At 45.2% G+C, this 19440-nt stretch overlaps 1 protein-coding gene across 6 annotated transcripts in view; it reads right to left on the minus strand.

Annotated features, from left to right (window-relative positions):
• Window positions 1-6043: 6043 nt before the first annotated feature.
• Window positions 6044-19440, minus strand: part of CDK19 (cyclin dependent kinase 19) — a 1825462-nt gene continuing 1812065 nt past the window's right edge. For all 6 annotated transcript variants that reach the window (XM_069607768.1, XM_069607765.1, XM_069607766.1 and 3 more), the window contains one exon: window positions 6044-7706. In XM_069607768.1, coding sequence (XP_069463869.1) covers window positions 7581-7706 — 126 coding nt within the window. In that variant the 3' untranslated portion in view covers window positions 6044-7580. The remainder of the gene's footprint in view (window positions 7707-19440) is intronic.

The following is a 19440-nucleotide window of genomic DNA, read 5'->3' on the forward strand; positions in this document are numbered from 1 at the left end:
TCCTAGTTATTTGAAGTCTTTCACTTTTTCAATAATCTCACCTTCCAAGCGCCAAGTCAATTTTTCTAGCTTCTTAATGGAAGGTTCTATAGTCATGATTTTGGTTTTGGCTTTATTGATTTCCAGATTATTTTCAAGCATTTACTGTTGTAAGCTGTTCAATTGTTGTTGTAGGCCAATTGGGGTGTAGTCCAGCAAGATCAGGCCATCAGCGTACATTAAACGGCTGACTTTCATCTGACCTAGTTCAGGCGGAAAGGATCGAACTGATGTTCCACTGTCCTTCAGGTCTCCTAAATAGGCCAGGAAGAGGGCCAGGGCTAGGAGACAGCCCTGCTTCACTCCACTAGCTGTTGGTATCTCGGTCGAGAGAGTACCTTGTGGTTTAGTCAGACTCTCATAGTCGTGAAGGTATATAGGGACTCGATGGGTTGTAATATATATTCCGGGCAGTTCCAGGACCTAAGTTTAGACCATAATCGTGCTCTGTTTGCACAGTCAAATGCCTGTGTTAAGTCAATGCAGGCAGCAAATATAGGAGGCCCCCATTCCTTGCCTTTCTTGTAAATAGGGACAACTATTGCCGTTGTCCAGGATGCTGGAATAGATTTTGCTTCGGAACATCTTCGAAGGACTTTGCTGATAAATGTTGCCCATTCTTCCGGATGGGATTTTAGATCTAAGTTTGTGATGCCATCCGGGCCAGGGGCCCTCAAGTTCTTTCGTTTTTTAGCAAGTTGGTGATGGCCACCTGATCGTCCAATTTGACCCAAGGCGTTGTGTCTGGTGGAATAATTTCTACCGTTTGATCAGGTGGCAACTGAAATAGAGACACAAAATGTTTGACCCACGCTGATTCGCCAATGCTGTTTGAGATAGAGTTTTCAGTAGAGGGGGGTTGTAGTTCTTAAGAGTCCAAAATTCTCTAGGATTTCTTCCTGTTAAGACTCATAGCATATTTTCTGCATCTTGTTGGTATAAGTTCAGGCAGTGGTGTCGAACTCACGGTTTTGTATTTTCTTGTGGCAGCTGTGTATGCTGCTTTTGCCTGAAGGGGTTTGAGTCTTAGGGCCAACCTCTTCTCCTATATTCACGTCTTTTCATCACCAGCTCTCTATCATATGTGTGCCGATTAGGGTTATGATTCTGTTGTTTCTTGATAACGATCCTCTTATATATCTTGAGAAGCAGCTGATAGTTGACCATTTTTGAGCTTCGACAGCTTTCCCAGTTGCTATATTTATTTGTCAGATCTTTTATGGCGCATGAAGATAGTTTTAGGCTTGTGCCCTGGTTATTTGCTTCAATTTGGGTCGTCATTCTTAGGCTAGTGAAACTCGGAATTCTCCAAGTCATTGATAGGAGATTATGATAGCTTGCCTGTCTCCTAATAACTTCAAATGAGACTGTTTCTTGAAGTAGCGGCCTTGTGACGTAGATATGGTCAATAGTTGTCCCATGCCCATTACGTTCTCATGTCGATAGACGGTTGTGCATTTTAAATGACATGTTCAAGCTGTGGAAGTCTCTGGAATTCATTAGGTTCATCCAAAGTGTTCCTCATCTCCCTGTAGCGGATGTAGTTTCTGTACTTTTTTGGCTATCAGTTTGGCAAGTTGCCTTTAAGTCCCCACATAAGAGATGTGCTGCCAGGTGCGCTGCTATGGCCGAGTCTATCGTTGATTCGATCATGGACAGGTATTGAGAAGCGTCAATTATTGCCGGATTCCAGTACGTATTTAGAATTATGATAGGTGTAGAAGCTTCCTTTTCTCCAGACTCATCTAATTTGGCCCAAGTTAGTAATACCGCCTGCAGGGAAGAGTTGGATATAAGGAGTTCTTTCATAGTAATTCCACAACCATGTCTACATGCTGTCAAAAGGCCAGAAGAAGGGCGCCCAAGTTGCCCCTTCATGGCTGGGGAGAAGGCGATCTCATATCTGTCTAAGATCGGCTTTTGCATCAGACATGTTTCTTGCAGATACAGGATATTGTAAGTTCCCAGATCAATGTCCCTGGGGGTCAGAAGATGGTGATGACCCCTGGTGTTCCATGACCAAAGCTTCAGCCGATTTCTCTGATGGATTGATGAGGGGGCTACGTGAAGCTTATGCTCAGTCTTCGGGAGTGGTTATTTCTTCTGTTGCAAGGCAAGGGCCTACAGGAGCCACAACCACAGGCCATGCAGACAGATGGATTGTTCTCGAGACTTCAGGGGCTCGTTTTTTTAATGGGACTTCTTGCGTAATGGTTCTTGTTGTACTATACTAATTTTGATTTGATCCAACTTGTGGTGTTATAGCAAAACAGAAAATTCACTGGTGAACTTCAGTAAATCGTCTTTCATTGTAGCATGTCAAATAGAAGAGCACACAATTATCACAGAAATCCATAAGTTATTTGTTTCTGCGTTGGAATGAATCTTGCGTTGACAGCAAATCTTTGTTTGCAGATATAATGTCATTGCGACTACCTGGAACCTGTGAGATGTGTCCTGCATGCTGCAGCATAACTCGATGGACTCTGCAAATTCGAAAACTTTGCCCCCAACCTCATCGAACTGCACTGCTGCCCGCTGTAAGCCTGTATCATCTTCAAATTCTGCTGCATCATCTACTAGGCTGTCACCCTGAAATCCCCAAGCTACTTCACTGAGAAGCGCAACATGTCTGGAGGCCTATGATTCACCAGAAGAACATTTGCAGACTTGAACTTTGCCGGTGCAGGTAGGAAAAAAACAGAACACCAGCCTTCTCTGTCTATGCCCCAGGACTATGGGACCTCCTCCTGTAAACATCAGGCTCACCCCCCTCTCCTCTACAGTTCAGGAAAGAGCTTCCTTTTAAAGGAATGGCTCCTCCCTAACATGTAGGCCCACACAACCTGAACTCCCCACCCTCCCTGCAAGTGAGTGATCTGCTCCCCAGTGTCTGCTCCACTGGCTGCTTGTTGATTTCTTGCGGCCAAATTACCCACCCATGCCACCCACTGTTATGTGCTCCCAGCTAGCTTGTTTCTGTGTTTTCCTCAGTGTTCTTCCCCCTACGATTGTAATGTGCTCTGTTGCTTCCCAAAGCTAGGTCTGTGATCAATAAATACCTTATTAATAATAATAATAAAATTCATCATTAGGAAAGGGGTCAATTGTCTTTCCTGCTCCAATGGTTAATTAGCGTGAAATTATTGCAGCGAAATGCTCATGCACTAGTATTGGCAATTTTAAGACTCTTCAGTTCAAACAACCTTTTCTCAATGTCAAGCTCAAGGTTTTTCTGGGTATAGACATGATAAGATCATATCAATAAAACCATCAAAGATAACTCTATTGTGTTCACTATTTTATTAAAAATACAGAAGGAAACATGTGACCAGGTTTTAGGCGAGGACGTATTGCACTCAGGTATAAACTATGTATTGTACTGGGATTGATTTTTTGTAATTGATTTTGATACACAATTTTGCCCCTAGTGCTCGTTTCACAGCTTGCGGACACGTCTATGTAGGTCCTGCTAGCACTACTGGACCTGCGCCAGGGTGCGTCGGGTGTGCAAGAAGACATTCACCTGAGTGCAGATGGGTTTCCAGATCCTATTGGGCTGGTGGGCCTACAACTTGTGGTGCCCAGGACCTGCAATTGGTGGTGCATCCTTCACTACACTCTGCACCAGGACATTTAGCTCTTCCTCTGTGAACTTTGGCTGGAGAGACATGGTCCTTGTGGGTGATTGGTGGAGGGGGCTGGTGAAGGAGGAAAGCCGGTCAAGTGCTGGGTGGATCATAGGTTCAGGTGGCAGTGGTGGGGAATCACTTCGACTGGAGCTGATGTGACGGAGACTGAGGATGATGATATGACTTGGAGCAAGCCAAGGAGATTGGAAACAGCTGTGGCTGGATGGTGGTGCCAGGAGCAGGGTGGATAAATAAGTGAGCAGTGTGCACAGCAGTCACGGTGCAGGGGGCAAAGAGAGGTCAGGAACAATGATTAAGTGTCAAGGTTGCGTCTTACCTTAGAACTCAGTAACAACATCTGTAAACATGAGCGACTTCCTGTCCCCGACGTGGAGCCAAGATTTTGCAGGAAAAACCCTCACAGGGAAAGAACTCGCAGGCAGTGGAGTAGAATGTCCAGACTTGCTCCACTAGCAGAAAAGTATTCCTGTAGTGAAGGCTCCGGACTGTATGCGTTCCAGAAAGGCTGAATGGCAGCATAATTGCAGGCAAGAAGCAGGTATGGAGGAAGGAGGAGTGCCTGAGAGAACAGAATGGGAGAAATAGTAGCAAGGAAGGCAGGTATTCAAGAAAAGGCAGTAGCCGGGGAACAAGGCAAGCAAGGAGAGAGGAACAACAGACTTAGTGCAACGGGGGGAAGGCTATTGCGACATGAAGCTGACCTCACGTCGGGTACTGATATGGAAGACCAGCAGCTTCCAGGTTGCTGAACGAATGATGTCACAGCATCAAGCAACATCTGCATATTTTGACATATGATTGTGTTATTTTTTAATTTTTCTCTGGCTACATATTTTTGTGTATGTTGTTTACAGTTTGCCCTGAGAAAAGACCTGAGGTCCGAAAATCATTGGCCAAGTTTGCGCATGTCTCCACGCAACTGTTCAAATGATGGTATATAAATAAGGGCCGCTATGAAATCGTGTTTTGGGCATTAATATGGCCTAATTTTGTATTCAAGTGATAGTTCACTGACATGTTGTGATACTGTGTGGTCAGATCTGAGGAGGTCTTCCCCATTGTTTTGCCCTATGCTATTTCCACCACATGTGTATTCTGATTACTTCAAAACAAAGGGGTCGGGGGTCTGGGAATCTCTCTAACAGCACGAACACAGCTCTGATTACTGGCCTGCTTCTTAAAAAGTTGTTGATTTGCTTAAGGAATATTATATACCAATAAAGTGGTGTCCACCTTTTCTCATTCATGGAAGGCTTTATTCAGCCATTTAGGCCTAGATGGAGGGTTCTGGAGGGTGGGCAGGTTGTTGCAGTCAGTCCCAATGCTGCGAAGAATTCTATGGGATTTTGTCTTGCAAAACAAGTATAGTTGTTTCTGTTTTGAAACTGTACTAAACTGATCACTGAGCTCAGTTTCTACGACAACTGCCACCTGGTGAAGGGCATGCAGACAAACTTTGTGATTATTATACTGCCAGGGCACCCGTCATGAATTAAAATTGGCTCAAAAATGAAATAATGTAATTTCATTAAATGTGATTTAAGAACAATTTCTGTCAGTGTGTTTTTTTAATCTCTATGTGATACCAAAGATATTGGCCCTCATTACAAGCCTGCCGGTCCGGAAACAACGGTGGCGGTAAACCCGCCGCCCCCGTTGTCTCCGGACCGGCAGACTACGAGTTCTGCAGGCGGATGGTATCACTCCCGCGAGGTCTGACCTGGCGGAAGTAACGCCACCTGCCTGTAGACGGAAATGGAAACACCAGCACCGTTATTTACGGTGCTGGTGTTTCCTTTGTCCCCATCCCCATAGAGTCCTATGGGACTCCATGGTAATGGGGATTAACGGAATTCCGCCTCCGGAATTACCGGGTCACCAGGGTTGCAATGCCTCAGTGATTCCGGCAATCATGGAGGCGGTAATTCATCCCGGGTCCGGCGGCAGCCTGACGGTTTTTCCAGCACGGCTACCGCTGGACTCGTAATGAGGCCCATTGAGTGCAGAAAAGGTACAGCGGTCACAAGTGGTTAGGTATACACAGTGAATCAGCCTCATGACTGGTACCACCAAACACAGGACTGAGCAAAAACAATGTTTTGAATAGAATACCCGAAATGTGACTAACTTCAAATGGTAAAACCTGCTGTCACCCCTATTACCGGACCCAGAGACTGGGACGTTCGTCTCTGAAGTCAACCACCCAAATCCTTTTTACAATGTTGTCAGAGGAATACTTTTCCTACCCCCGGCACAAAGCGGAAGGCGGGCTCTGAAATTGAAAGTAAATATTACAGACATACACATTTTCAACTTAAGGCAACCAAAATAAAAGATAGGAAACATTAACATTCATATAATTCATATAATATAAAGGACATCAAGAATAAAAAACACTGTGAAATTATAAATAAAAATTGCAAACTTTTTAGCATTTTAAAAAGTAATAATACGTAGTAAGGGTCTACCATTCTATGTTTTTTGGGGGAATCCCCGTTTTTTCAGCATTATTCGCAAAATAATTTGGCAAGTAACTGAAAACACAGCACTAGGAGACTCTTTGTTTCCTTTAAGAAAGCCACGTTTTCTTTCTGCACTCTAGCAACACTAATGTTGAATAAGAGCTGGACCCCCGCATGGACGCTCACATTCCTCAGAACCCAAAGCAGGCTGGAAACCTTCACGTGCTCCTGTCTCCAGGAGCCAAGAATGTACTCTCAGCTCCCTTCACTGCTGGAGTCCAAAAGAACACATTTCTCTGCCATGAACTCATGCCAATGCCCGTGGACCCAGAATGCGAGGAAAGATGACAATGAACAGAGGGCAGCATAAGATATGCATTAATGCGGAAGCCTTTGGCAGCTCCAGGAGTCCCACGTTATGACATCCTGAATTCCTTCCACAGGGTCTTGGCTCGCAAACTCGCATTTCCGTGAGTGGATTAATAACATAATTAAAATAAAAAACCTCAGGGGCAGAAAAACGTGCTGGCTTTGAGATCCAAGACCTGCGAAAAGAGTACAACGCTTAAAAAGAAGTGCATTTCATCTTTAGAGAGTGGACCCTCCCTCTGTTTTCATACCACCCTGCACCTACTCCTTATGGGAAAAGTACAAAACTATACAAATTGGGGACAGGGGAGTATGTTAATACGTTTAAGTGTCTCTACTGATAATCTTAACTTAAGAGGCTCTTTACGTATATTTCTGTAAATAAAAAATGGTTTCACTGTTGACATCATAGAAACTCTAGCAATAGCTGCCCTCCTAACACTGTTTTCCCAGTGTAAGGATGCTAGTTTGCATCAGTTGCTGTTATTGCTGCTGCACTGACTTGTATCAATTGATTGTGCTGTAAATCATGTCTGTGGTATTGCAGTTTTTGGACCTACAACATTCGAAGTCTTCTCAACTAAGTGAACTGTAGGCCTGGTAGGCCTATGGTTATATCCAGGTTTGGCCTATTCTTTCTGTTCTGAAAAAAAACAAAAATGTAGTACAAAAAGGAGAGCGGGAAGAAATGTGACCTTGATCGCGTATATAAGGAGAGCTCACTAGAGGCCAACAAACAAAGCCAACTTTGATTATAGAAATAACATGCTTTTGGAGGTACACAGAACAACATCCACAAAAAACACCTCAGAAGTTGAGTGATAATAATATGAAAACGCAAGGGTGTAGATAAGCAGGCCTTCCCTAGAATCTCCTGCGTGGGCATGAAGGAAGAAAGTTTTCAAAACGCAAGCTCGGGTCAAGGATTCCCATCTGACTTTTCTGCAGATCTACCCCAAAGTCTGTATTTTGGTTCTTGGCTGCCAGCAGCATTGGATATTGCTAGTGGGGTTGACGACCGTCCATCTCTGAGAGAGGCCCCTGATTGGCCTGCTCCTCAATACCTGTGTGAAGACGAGTGATACTGAGAGCTCTGCTGAGATGACGTAGAGTAGCCCAGAGCACCCTGGGTCTGAGACGATCCCTGGACGTTGGTTTGGTAGCCCAGACGTGAACCAGGATGCTGGAAGAAAAGAGCAAAAGTGAATCCAAACAGGGTTCTTCACGCCATAGAAGTATCCATGTTCTCAGTAACATTCAGGGCACACATAACATATTGCAAAACACTTCACTAGAAAGTTATTACTTTGTATTTATTTTTGCTTTTGATAAATTGACATTCTAAATTTGCACAAATGTAGTTCGGCCACGTCAGCGAAGCACACATTAAATATCCTTTCCAAACACTTAAATTGGTACCGACTGTTGATTTTTGCTATGGTGGGGGGGGTTTCTTTTACTGTGCACATAATGAATCCTTAACCCCTAATATTGTACAATTGTGGAGATTTGCACTAAAATGTTGTTAACATCTTAAAGTAGTTAATTTAAGTATGTGGTTGTTTGTTAAGGTCACTAAAGGAGCATACAGGTACATTCTTTTGTAGCACAGTAGGCGTTACTATCACTGAAGCACGGAGACAGCCCTACAATCATTCTAACATTTACATACAGGCTGCACACTCTGGAGATGGTTTAAGTACTAACCTGTAACTATTGTTCTCTAGCACGGGGTCTGGCATGTATTCACATGCTCATGAATATTCTGCGTCTTCAGGCTGGGAATCCTCAGTAAAAGAAAAAACGGTTTCACTTTCACTTTAAAAGTGTATTTCTCCTCTAAACCAATCACTGTCCTCTGGGTCCTACTGCTCCCATCCAATAACAGTCCTCTCCCTTAGCTCCACACCTGGTGGCCATCTTCAGATTTGGTAAGCACGTAAAGGGGCACTATGAACCAAGAACAGCCACAGAGGGGAAGGCTGGAGGGTTCACATGTGAATCCAAGCCAGACCCATGCTGGAGAACAATATTTACAGGTAAGTAACAAACCTTCTCCAGCATGGGGGTCTGGCATAGATTCACATGCTCAAGAATAAGGATTACACAGCAGTACATATACACAACCACAGGGGGTGGCAAGGCTCAACAGAAGCAATAAACACTGACCTCTTGAACAGACTCACCTCAAACAAACAAGTTGCGTAGCACCGCTTGGCTGACTCAGGACTCCTCCTTGGAATCCCTTTAGATGCAGTAGAACCGTGTGAAGGTGTGGACCTCCACGTAGGAACCCTGCTGATGTCGAGGAGGGGCACAACAGAGAGAAACGCTGTTGTTGCTGCGATGGCCCTGGTGGATTGGGCTCTCGGCCGGCTTGGCAGAGGGCTGCTAGCCAGTCGATGACAGCGCATGATGCAGCCGGAGAACCATCTGGAGATGGAAGCCTCCGACAAGGCCTTTCCTTGATTTACAGGTTCTAAATTGACAAACAAGTGACAAGTCTTCTGAAAATTATTTGTTCGTGCCACATTGAGCTTATTTTTTTATTTTTTATTTTGTTTTTAGTTTTACAATGAGAGAAAAACGTTTTACACATTCCTCGTAACTAATAAAATTATCAACTCGTCAATAAGGCCATGTTTTCGTCATTTCAATCCAATGACTCCCTCATTTAATCAATCCGCCAATATTGGCACCTTGCAGATCTTCTTGATCGGTCTATTTCATAAGTATATCTAGTAAAATGATGGCTGCCTCTTTAAAATGCAGGTTCCCGCCTTGGATGAAGTACAGCCACCAATCATCCATATCATATGATTTGTGTTCCATCAGATATGTTTGCAGACTTTTCATCCTTGTACTGACAACCCCGATACAAACCAAAAGAACATGTTGTGTTACTTGTTTGCAAAATCGACAGGATCCATTCTCAACGCCTCACTTTCCTGTATTATACTTGTGGGCATTCATCGAATAGACTCCCAGTCTTATATGCATCAATCTTTCTCTAATATGCTTAATATAGGATTTCTATCGATGTTCTATTGCAGCTTCCTTTTGCGATTTATATAATAATCATAATTCTCCTATTAATATCCAGTCTTGAGTTTTTTCTGTTTTTAGTTTTTTCTGGATTGGTTATTAATTCATCTTCTGAGGAGCCAAGTTTTATCAGTTCTTCCATCCACTTCTTTTTCCAGAGGGTCAGCACCTTCGCACTTTTACCAGGTTGGACTTTTTTACGAGTATTTTATAACTTGATATTGGTTGTGGCAAGATTATTTTTCTTAAGAGGGCCATTGATTTTCATCTTGTGACAGAATAGAGTGATTGCAGCCCCAATTCACCTCTTATTGCCGCCATGGGTGTACATCTTGGGAGATTTAATAATTGTTTCCAAAACGGACTTTCCAGTTTTGTCCAAATTTTCCAGGAAACATTCAAAGCTGCCTCTCGTTCAAAAGTTAATGCTGGTATTACCTTTTGGACATAAAAGGATCTTACAGGTAATATAGAAAACTTTCCATACCGTCCATTCAAAATTGTGCCTTTGTACTTAATCTTTTGGCATGTTACTTCTAGCACCCAGTTCCTTTCGGCGATTGACTGGTTAAATCTGCTCCCCAAATATGTTATTTCTTTGACTTTTTCTAGTTTGTACTCACCTTTTCTCCAGTTGAATCTTTTCTCTTTCAGTTTGTTGGTTCCTCCAATCGAGACAACTTTGGATTTACTGATGTTGATTTGCAAGTCATTTGACTTCATATAAGCATGTAGATCAGTCAACGTATGTTGTAGGCCAATTTGTGTACAATCTATTAATATGATATCATCAGCATAGCAGATGATAGGAATGTCCACGTTGTTCAACTTAGGTGGACATTTCCTGGAGTTTTTGAGGCTGTCTGGGAGATCTGCTATATAGAGCTTGAAAAGCGTTGCTGCTAAGGGGCAACCCTGTTTGAACCCTTTTTTGGTCTGGATGTCTGTTGAAAAGAGACCTTGGTTGTTTATCCTAATTTTTCGTGGAGGTCTGCTCATGAAGGGCCATTATTGGCTGTAAAATCTCATTCTGACAGTTCCAGGCCGTTAGTTTCCTCCATCCAAAGTTTTACCCTATTTACACCATCAAAAGCCTGTCTCAAGTCTATGAAGGCCAGATGTAGATTCTCTTTGGCTTTGATGGAGTGAAGTTTCAGGAGGGAAAGAATAAACAGGTTCAACTCTGTGCCTGTTTGTTTTGTAAAGCCTGTCTGTCGAGGGTCAAAGATGTGATTTTGCTTAGCCCACTGGCTTAATTTTCTTTGCAAGTCACTTGTGAACATCTTTCCAATTGTATCCAGAAGGGATATGGGCCGGTAATTACCCGGATCTCTTCTCAAGCCCTGTTTGAAAATTGGAACTTCGATACTAGCTATCCAAGATTCGGGTATTGTCTTGTAAGTTTTTACTTATCAGGCTGCTCCATGTCACTAGATCTTTTTTTAGATGGATGTTTGTAATCTCATCAGGACCAGCTACCGAGGAGGTGGATGGTTTGGTTATTCTCAGCCTGATTTCTTCTTCATCTGTTAAACCATCCCACGTCGCTATACATTGTGGCAGCTCCTCCCTTTTACACACGTCATTACTCCCAAATACTTTTGAGTAGTGCTGCACCCACACATACTCAGACACCACATTGCAGTCAGCTTTGTTGATTGAGGGTTTGATTATTAATGACAGACCACATATCCCTGGTGTTTGATTTAGTTAACACCCTAAACATTAGTTCTCCTTATTCTTGGTCTCTCATTTTCTTAAACACAATGGACCAGTTCTTATATGCTTGTTTTTGGCTTTTTATCAGCTGCATTTGATAGGATGTTCTAGCTTCTTAATCAATTTTATTTGTTGTCTCACACTTTTCCTTTTAGCCACTACTTTTTCCCTATAACGATGTTTGGGCTCTAGGAGTGGATTTTCCAGGCCTTTTTTTTTAACATATATAGTCCTTCAGAAGTGGTCTATAGGAAAGGTTACCCTTACCATTTTCAGTTTGTGAGTTAGCTCCTGAATATCCTTTCTTCTTAGTCATGGGCAATTGCCCCCTTGATTTATTTCCACTTCATTCAATATACCATTAGCACATTTGTCTTTAAGGCCCTCATGCCATGTGAGTCTCAGGATATTGTGATCACTAGTTGATTGATTCAAGATTTCAAAATGGGCAACATGTTGTAGGTGGCTTTTTTTTAATGCACATATAATCAATTGTGGACTTTAGCAAACCGTTTGACCATGTGTGCTTACCCGGTATATCTCCATTCACCTGTCCATTTAGCATAAACATGTCAAACTCTGACATCATTTGAAGCCATTGTGCTATGTCGGAGTTGCCTCTGATTTTTGATTCAAGGTCCGGCTGACTCATTGCATCAATACATTTAATGTTCAAATCTCTAGCTATTATTACATTTAGGAGGGGATTTTTCCCCCAATTCATTTTTTATTGTTGTTGCCATTCTTTTTATTAGCGTCCCGGTCTTTTCTTGGGCATGATTCCAGTAAATATTTACAATCAATTGTCGATGGTTTGCTCTGCCCTCAGAATGTCTCTCTTTGATTAATGCCCATTGGCCGAAGTTCATCAGATTGCCATTCTCAATAATAATCTTTATATTTACACCTTGTTTTAAGAGTGTTCTGACTTGATGGTCGTGTAGACAAATAATACCTCCGTCCCCAGGTACCGCACGAGTAAGAGTAAAAACACTACCCGAGCAATCTTTGAGGCCACAGGTGTAGAGTGTCGTCAGCCTTGAACCGGGAATGCCGGAAGAACCCCCTGACCACTGTAAGGCAATGAAGGGTTATGTTTAAACAATGATAATTGACAACAATGGGAAGGACAGCAGTGACAATGTAACATCGGCTTACCTAAAGTGGACAGTTGGGAAGTTGTAGGCGTAGGCAGGTAGTATGCTGACAGCAGCAGCAGGCTGAGGTGTCCTGATGGCACTCTGGGAGACACCTGAGTTAGGTATGGAACAAGAACGTAATCCGTGATGAATCCAAAACACAATCCGAGATCAGGAGTCAAAAGACAGAAGTGTAGACAGGGAAATCCAAGTACCAAGTCCAATATCCAAGCCAGTGGTCAAAAGTCCAGATGATCAGAGAGCACGCCAAAATCCAAGTAGGGAAATCCAAAGGCAGTCAAAGCAAACACTCCGAGATCAAGGTAGTACGTAATAACAAGAGTAATCCAAACGCCAAGCAGTTCTCCGTGAAGAAGCTGTGAAGCAATGTTTCCGCGTTTGCTCGCCCTTTTTCAATACGTGCATGGTCATGTGACACGGTCACGCGACCGCAGCTACGTGTCACGTGGAATGCAACGCAGACATGGTGTTGATGTTGCGGGCGTCTTCCGGGCATGTGACGCGCGGGTTTCCCTACGCCCTTGTTTCGCCGCGGAGCGTGAAGGAGTCGCCATGGCAACCGCCAGCGTGGAAAGGGGCGTAAGTACACTGGTCCACCACCCGGGAGACCTCTGCGGCTGTGTCGCTGCCGTTGGGAGTGCATGTGGGAACTGGGAACAGTAGCAGGTGAGCGATTGGACATGACAGAGCCCCTCCCCAAAGGCTCACGACCCCGTGGACACGAAGGATGGTCACAGTGAAAGCGGGCCAGTAATCGAGGGGCGTGGACATCCCGGGAGGGAACCTAAAAGCGGTCCTCAGGACCGTAACCCACCCAGTCCACCAGGTATTGCAGGCCACCCCTGAAAACACCGGAACCCAGTATGGCGCGTACCTCAAACGCATCAGGAGAGGAGACAGATACAGGAGCGGGAGGAGCAACCAGTCGGGTAGGACCTAAACAAGGCTTGACCAATGAAGTATGGAAGACAGGGTGGATCCGCCAGGGGGAGGGAACCGCTAGGCATAGTGCCACCGGGTTCAGGAACTTGGAAACCCGATAAGGACCCACAAAACGAGGGAGCAACTTGCGACAACCAGGGATATGCAAATGGCGAGAGGAAAGCCAAACCCGATCCCCCACCCGATAGCTAGGGTCATTCACCCTTTTCCTGTCGGCCGCTGCTTTCATGGACGCCTGTGCCTCGCGCAGATGAACAAGCGTCTGGGCATGGATTGAAACCAGATCACGGGCACAAGCCCTGGCCGCAGGGGTGTTGGAGGAAGAAAAGTCCGGAAAAGGAAGGGTACGGGGATGTTGACCATAGAGGGCGAAGAAGGGAGAAAAACCAGTGGAGGAGTGTAGTGTGTTATTGTATGCGAATACAGCAAGATGCAACAGATTGAGCCAGGTGTCTTAGAATTGAAGGGACAAACAGCGTAGATACTGTTCTAATGCCTGGTTAACCCTTTCTGTCTGTCCATCGCTCTCTGGATGGTAGGCGGAGGAAAATCGAGCATCGATGCCGAGCAGTTTGGTGAGGGCCCGCCAGAATCGGGACGTGAATTGCGTATCACAATCGGATACTAAGACATAGGGCAACCCAAAAAGGCAAAACACGGACTTGAAGAATAGCTTGGCCAACATTGGAGCCGAGGGTATCCCTTTACATGGTATAAATCGTGCCATCTTCGTATAGGAGTCGACCACCACCCAGATGGTGTCATAACCCTGTGTACGGGGTAGGTCGGTGATCAGATCCATTGAGACAGTATGCCATGGTCTTGGGGGAATAGGAAGAGGTTGAAGAAGACCTAGAGGGCGACCCCTACGTGATTTACCCTGGGCACAAACAGAACAAGTGTTGACATAGTTCTCAACATCGCATTTCATGGTTGGCCACCAGCACCAACGTTTGAGGAGATCTAGGGTACGTTGTTGTCCAGAATGACCATTAATGGCAGCATCATGGGACCAGTCTAGTGCCTGATTTCGTGTCTCAGTCGTGGGTAAGTATAGCTTCCCTTGTACGAAAGGTAGCCCGTCTTGCATAACCGGATCCCAGCCTGTTACCGAGTGTGGATATTGAGAGGCCCATTGACGTATGGTGGACAACATGGAACGCGATGGTGTACAAGCGCAAACAACATGCCCCTTTCCTAGTAGGGTATCAGGAAAAGACGGGAGGGCCTCCCCCCAGGGGAGCGAGACAGGGCATCTGCCTTCCTGTGAACCACTCCAGGTCTATGCTTAATCACAAAATCAAATGCAGCAAAGAAGAGATGCCAACGCACTTGACGACTGTTCGTGCATTTGAGGGAGGCAAGATCTTGTAGGTTTTTGTGATCCGAGAACACCACAGTTTGATGTTTCGCGCCCAGAAGGTGGTGCCTTCAGATCTGTAAAGCATCTTTGATGGCTAAAAGCTCCTTCTCTGTGACTGTATAGTGCAGTTTGGTTGAAGTGAACTTCCGTGAATGGTATGCCACGGGGTGTAGACGGCCTGTAGTAGGACAAGGTTGTGAGAGTACAGCACCCAATGCGTATGAAGTAGCATCCTCTTCCAAGACAAAAGGGAGCTCTGGATCAGGATGTTGAAGCACTGGTGCTGTAGTGAACATTGCCTTAAGGGAATCGAAAGCAGTTTGTTGTTCTGCGGACCAGGAATAAGGGACTGGAGGACTAGTCAGGGCAGTGAGAGGGGCAACAATAGAAGAGAAACCAGCAATGAATCGCCGGTAAAAATTGGCGCACCCCAAAAATGTTTGCAATTGTTTTAAGTTCGCTGGAACTGGCCAATCACTGATCGCTCGGACTTTGGATTTATTCATGGACAGACCCCCAGGTGATATATGAAACCCCAAGAACTCGACCTGACTGGTGTGGAAAAGACATTTTTCAGGTTTGGCAAACGAACACGTTCTTTTAGAGTCGGGACAACACTTCCCTGACATGTATAATATGTTCCTCCAGGGAAGAAGAAAAGATTAATATGTCATCTAAGTAGACCACTACGTAGACATTCAAGATGTCACTGAAAATGCCATCCATGAAACGTTGAAACGTGGCTGGGGCATGGCAGAGGCCAAATGGCATCACTGTATATTCAAACAATCCCTGTCAAGAGCAAAAGGCCATTTTCCACTCATCCCCACTACGCATACGAATCAGGTTATAAGCCCCCCGAAGGTCCAGTTTAGTGTAAACAGATGAGTGAGTTTATCTAGCAACGTAGAGATGAGAGGGATGGGATAACGTTTTTTTACAGTGATAGAGTTCAACCGCCTGTAGTCCACACAGGGACGGAGATCCCCCTCTTTCTTTGGGACGAAGAAGATCGGACTCGCTGCTGGCGAAGTCGAAGGGCGGATGTGGCCCAAGCGTAAAGCCTGCTGAATATATTCCTTTAGGGCTTGTTCTTTTGCCTGTGTTAAAGAGTAAATCCTGCCTTTTGGAACCAGAGCCTCGGGGATCAGATCAAAGGGGCAGTCGTATGGTCTATGTGGAGGAAGGCCTTCCCCGGAGCCCTTGTCAAACACAGCTTGAAAGTCATGGTACATGGAGGGGATTCCTGCCATGACCGCTCCTACCACATGCGGGCCCAAAGACACAGAATCATCCTCGAGGACCAAAGAAGCTACTGCCCCGAGAGCATTCGCCGAGTTGGAGGTCGAAGGGGACTCTATTAGACAATAATGTTGGCATATCTCAGACTCGAAGAAAACTTGGCCTGTGCCCCAGTTGATTAAAGGGTTGTGCTTCTTTAACCATGGAATGCCTAGGATGATCCCAAACTGAGGAGTAGCAATGAGATCAAAAGACAGAGTTTCCTTGTGGATTTCTTGGATTACAACGTCCAGCGGGGCTGTTTGTTGCATAATCGGACCTGAAGCGAGAGACGTCCCATCAACCGCTTGAACCGGATCTGGATGTCTTTGGATATCAATGGTAGATTTAGCGAGTTGGCTAGTGCAATGTCTATGAAGCATCCTGTAGCCCCTGAATCGATCACTATGTGCACTGGATGCGTGTTGCCTGTGGTAGGGTTCAATGAGGCCTGGACCATCACGGGTCGGACAGGACCAAAGGCAAGGTCAGAGGGATTTTGTGAAGGACTCTCCCCAACCCCTGATCTCAAGGGCGAGTCTTCTGAAAACCCAGAGTCTTATTTTTTGGGCGGCGGGGACACTCCTTAACGAAATGACCGTTGAGACCGCAGTAGAAACAGGCATTGTCTGTTCTCCTACGTTCTCGTTCCGCCTGGGTAATGGGACTGCGTATCCCACCTATCTGCATGGGTTCACAAGTAGAATCAGATGTGGGTGTTGGTGGAAGGTGAGATAAACCTGCTTCCGCTCTGCGTTCGGTCCGTCTCGCGTCCAACTGTAAGACCAAGTCAACCAGGTCAGCATAGACTGATGGGAGAGACGGTACAACCGACAATGCATCTTTCATGGCGTTACACAGACCCTGATAAAACACTACTGCCTTTTTGTTTTCGGGCCAGGAGGTTTCAGCCGAGAGCTGGTTAAACCGAGTAATGTATTCTATGAGCGACTGTCTGCCCTGTGTGAGTTCCAACAATTCCATATCCCCGAGACTGCGCCTTGTACCTAGTATCGAAAACCTTGGCCATTTCACTGACTAATAGATCGAAATCGTAAAGGGCAGGGTGACCACACTCTAACAGAGGGTTAGCCCAAGTGGCTGCCACACCTGATAAGTGGGAAAGCAAAAATGCAGCCTTAATTACTGAGTCAGGGAATGCCTCAGGTCAGCACAAAAAGTGGAGTTTACATTGATTTAGGAAAGTGCAATACTTTCTGGGGTCTCCCTGATATCTTTCGGGGGCTGCAAGAGTAAATGGTGTTGGAATAACCATAGGGACAGCTAAAGTAGAGGGTGGCGTGGCAGGAGTCGGGTTCTGTGACGGGGAAGGATCCCCAAATTTGGAATCTGCAGGCAGAGGATGATGGGAGCTTTGTAGGGTGTCAATGCGGTGATGTATAGAAGTTGTGGCGGTGGCCATGTCAGTCCTGAGTGCAGTGGTGGCGGCGGCCATGTCAGGCCTGAGTGTTGTAACTGCTTGCATTAGAGCAGTCAAAGGGTCCCCGGCCGAGGTATCCATTATCTGCACGACCAAAAGGCTTCACAGTCTCTTCTGACTTGATGGTCGTGTAGATAAATAATACCTCCGTCCCCAAGTACCGCACGAGTAAGAGTAAAAACACTACTCGACCAATCTTTGAGGCCACAGGTGTAGAGTGTCGTCAGCCTGGAACCGGGAACGCCGGAAGAACCCCCTGACCACTGAAAGGCAATGAAGGGTTATGTTTAAACAATGATAATTGACAACAATGGGAAGGACAGCAGTGACAATGTAACAGCGGCTTACCTAAAGTGGACAGTTGGGAAGTTGTAGGCGTAGGCAGGTAGTATGCTGACAGCAGCAGCAGGCTGAGGTGTTCTGATGGCACTCTGGGAGACACCTGAGTTAGGTATGGAACAAGAATGTAATCCGTGATCAATCCAAAACACAATCCGAGATCAGGAGTCAAAAGACAGAGGTGTAGACAGGGAAATCCAAGTACCAAGTCCAATATCCAAGCCAGAGGTCAAAAGTCCAGAAGATCAGAGAGCACGCCAAAATCCAAGTAGGGAAATCCAAAAGCAGTCCAAGCAAACGTTCTGAGATCAAGGTAGTAAGTAATAACAAGAGTAATCCAAACGCCAAGCAGTTCTCCGTGAAGAAGCTGTGAAGCAATGTTTCCATGTTTGCTCACCTTTTTCAATACGAGCATGGTCATGTGACGCGGTCACGTGGCCGCAGCTACGTGTCACATGGAATGCAACGCAGACAGGGATTGGTGTTGATGTTGCGGGCGTCTTCCGGGCATGTGATGCGCGGGTTTCCCTACGCCCTTGTTTCGCTGCGGAGCGTGAAGGAGTCGCCATGGCAACCGCCAGCGTGGAAAGGGGCGTAAGGACACTGGTCCACCAGCCGGGAGACCTCTGCAGCTGTGCCGCTGCTGCTTTCGCTGCCGTTGGGAGTGCATGTGGGAACTGGGAACAGTAGCAGGTGAGCGATTGGACATGACAGAGGACATGTCAATGAGCAATAGTAGCCCTGCATAAGGCCTACCATTTCGCCATTTTTACGCTGGATTCATTAATACTTCGTAATCTGGGCAGACTATTTGTTCTTGTACCCAAGTCTCTTGTAGACAGATGATTGTGGTGTTTTCTAGTTCCTTGTCTGTCTAATTGAAGAGGTGCTTAAAACCTCTAGTGTTCCAGGACAATACAGAGTCCCTCACCTACTTTACTTTCTTTTTTGGCTAATGGTGATTAGAAGTGGAGTGCACTTGCTATCCAGGCACAGTCCTCCTGTCGACTATCGGGATGATTGTGATGGTTACTTCTGTTAGATTCTCTCAAGGCATTTACAAAAGTGACTTTTATGATCTGTCTTTGAGCAGGCTCCTTCTTATTTGATACTTTCTGAGCTTTGGTATCTCTTTCCTTTGGTTGTGCCTCTGGTGGTCACGCACAGCAATCTTCTACCTCATAGCCGAATTTTAGAAGTTTATAGGCAGATTCTAGCAAGGTTTCTTTGACTGTTAATGAGTTCAGATGAAGGATCACTCCATTCCAACTTTGTCCACATATTCCACCACCACTATGTCATCTGTATCAATGTTTCTTAGCGAGCTAACCCCATGATACAAAACATTCTTTCTCTTTACATATGTCATATTCTGTTCTTTCAAAATATTCGTTAGTTTGATTTTTAATTCGTTGGTGCCTCTTTGCATCACACCTTTATCCTTCTTTTTTGTCTTAACTGCTTTACCTTGAACACTTGCAGGTTTTTGTGGATTCCAATTAATTTCTGTGGAAGTTTGTCAGCTTATTCCTCGTAGATTGCTGTTGTCTGTATTCCTCAGGATCATGTTTTTTGCGCTTGTCTTCCATAAACATGAAGGGGTAGTCACTTGAACCAGATTCAACAG

Source organism: Ambystoma mexicanum, chromosome 4q (assembly GCF_040938575.1).
Source record: "Ambystoma mexicanum isolate Mex_15411 chromosome 4q, UKY_AmexF1_1, whole genome shotgun sequence".
NCBI lineage: Eukaryota > Metazoa > Chordata > Amphibia > Caudata > Ambystomatidae > Ambystoma > Ambystoma mexicanum.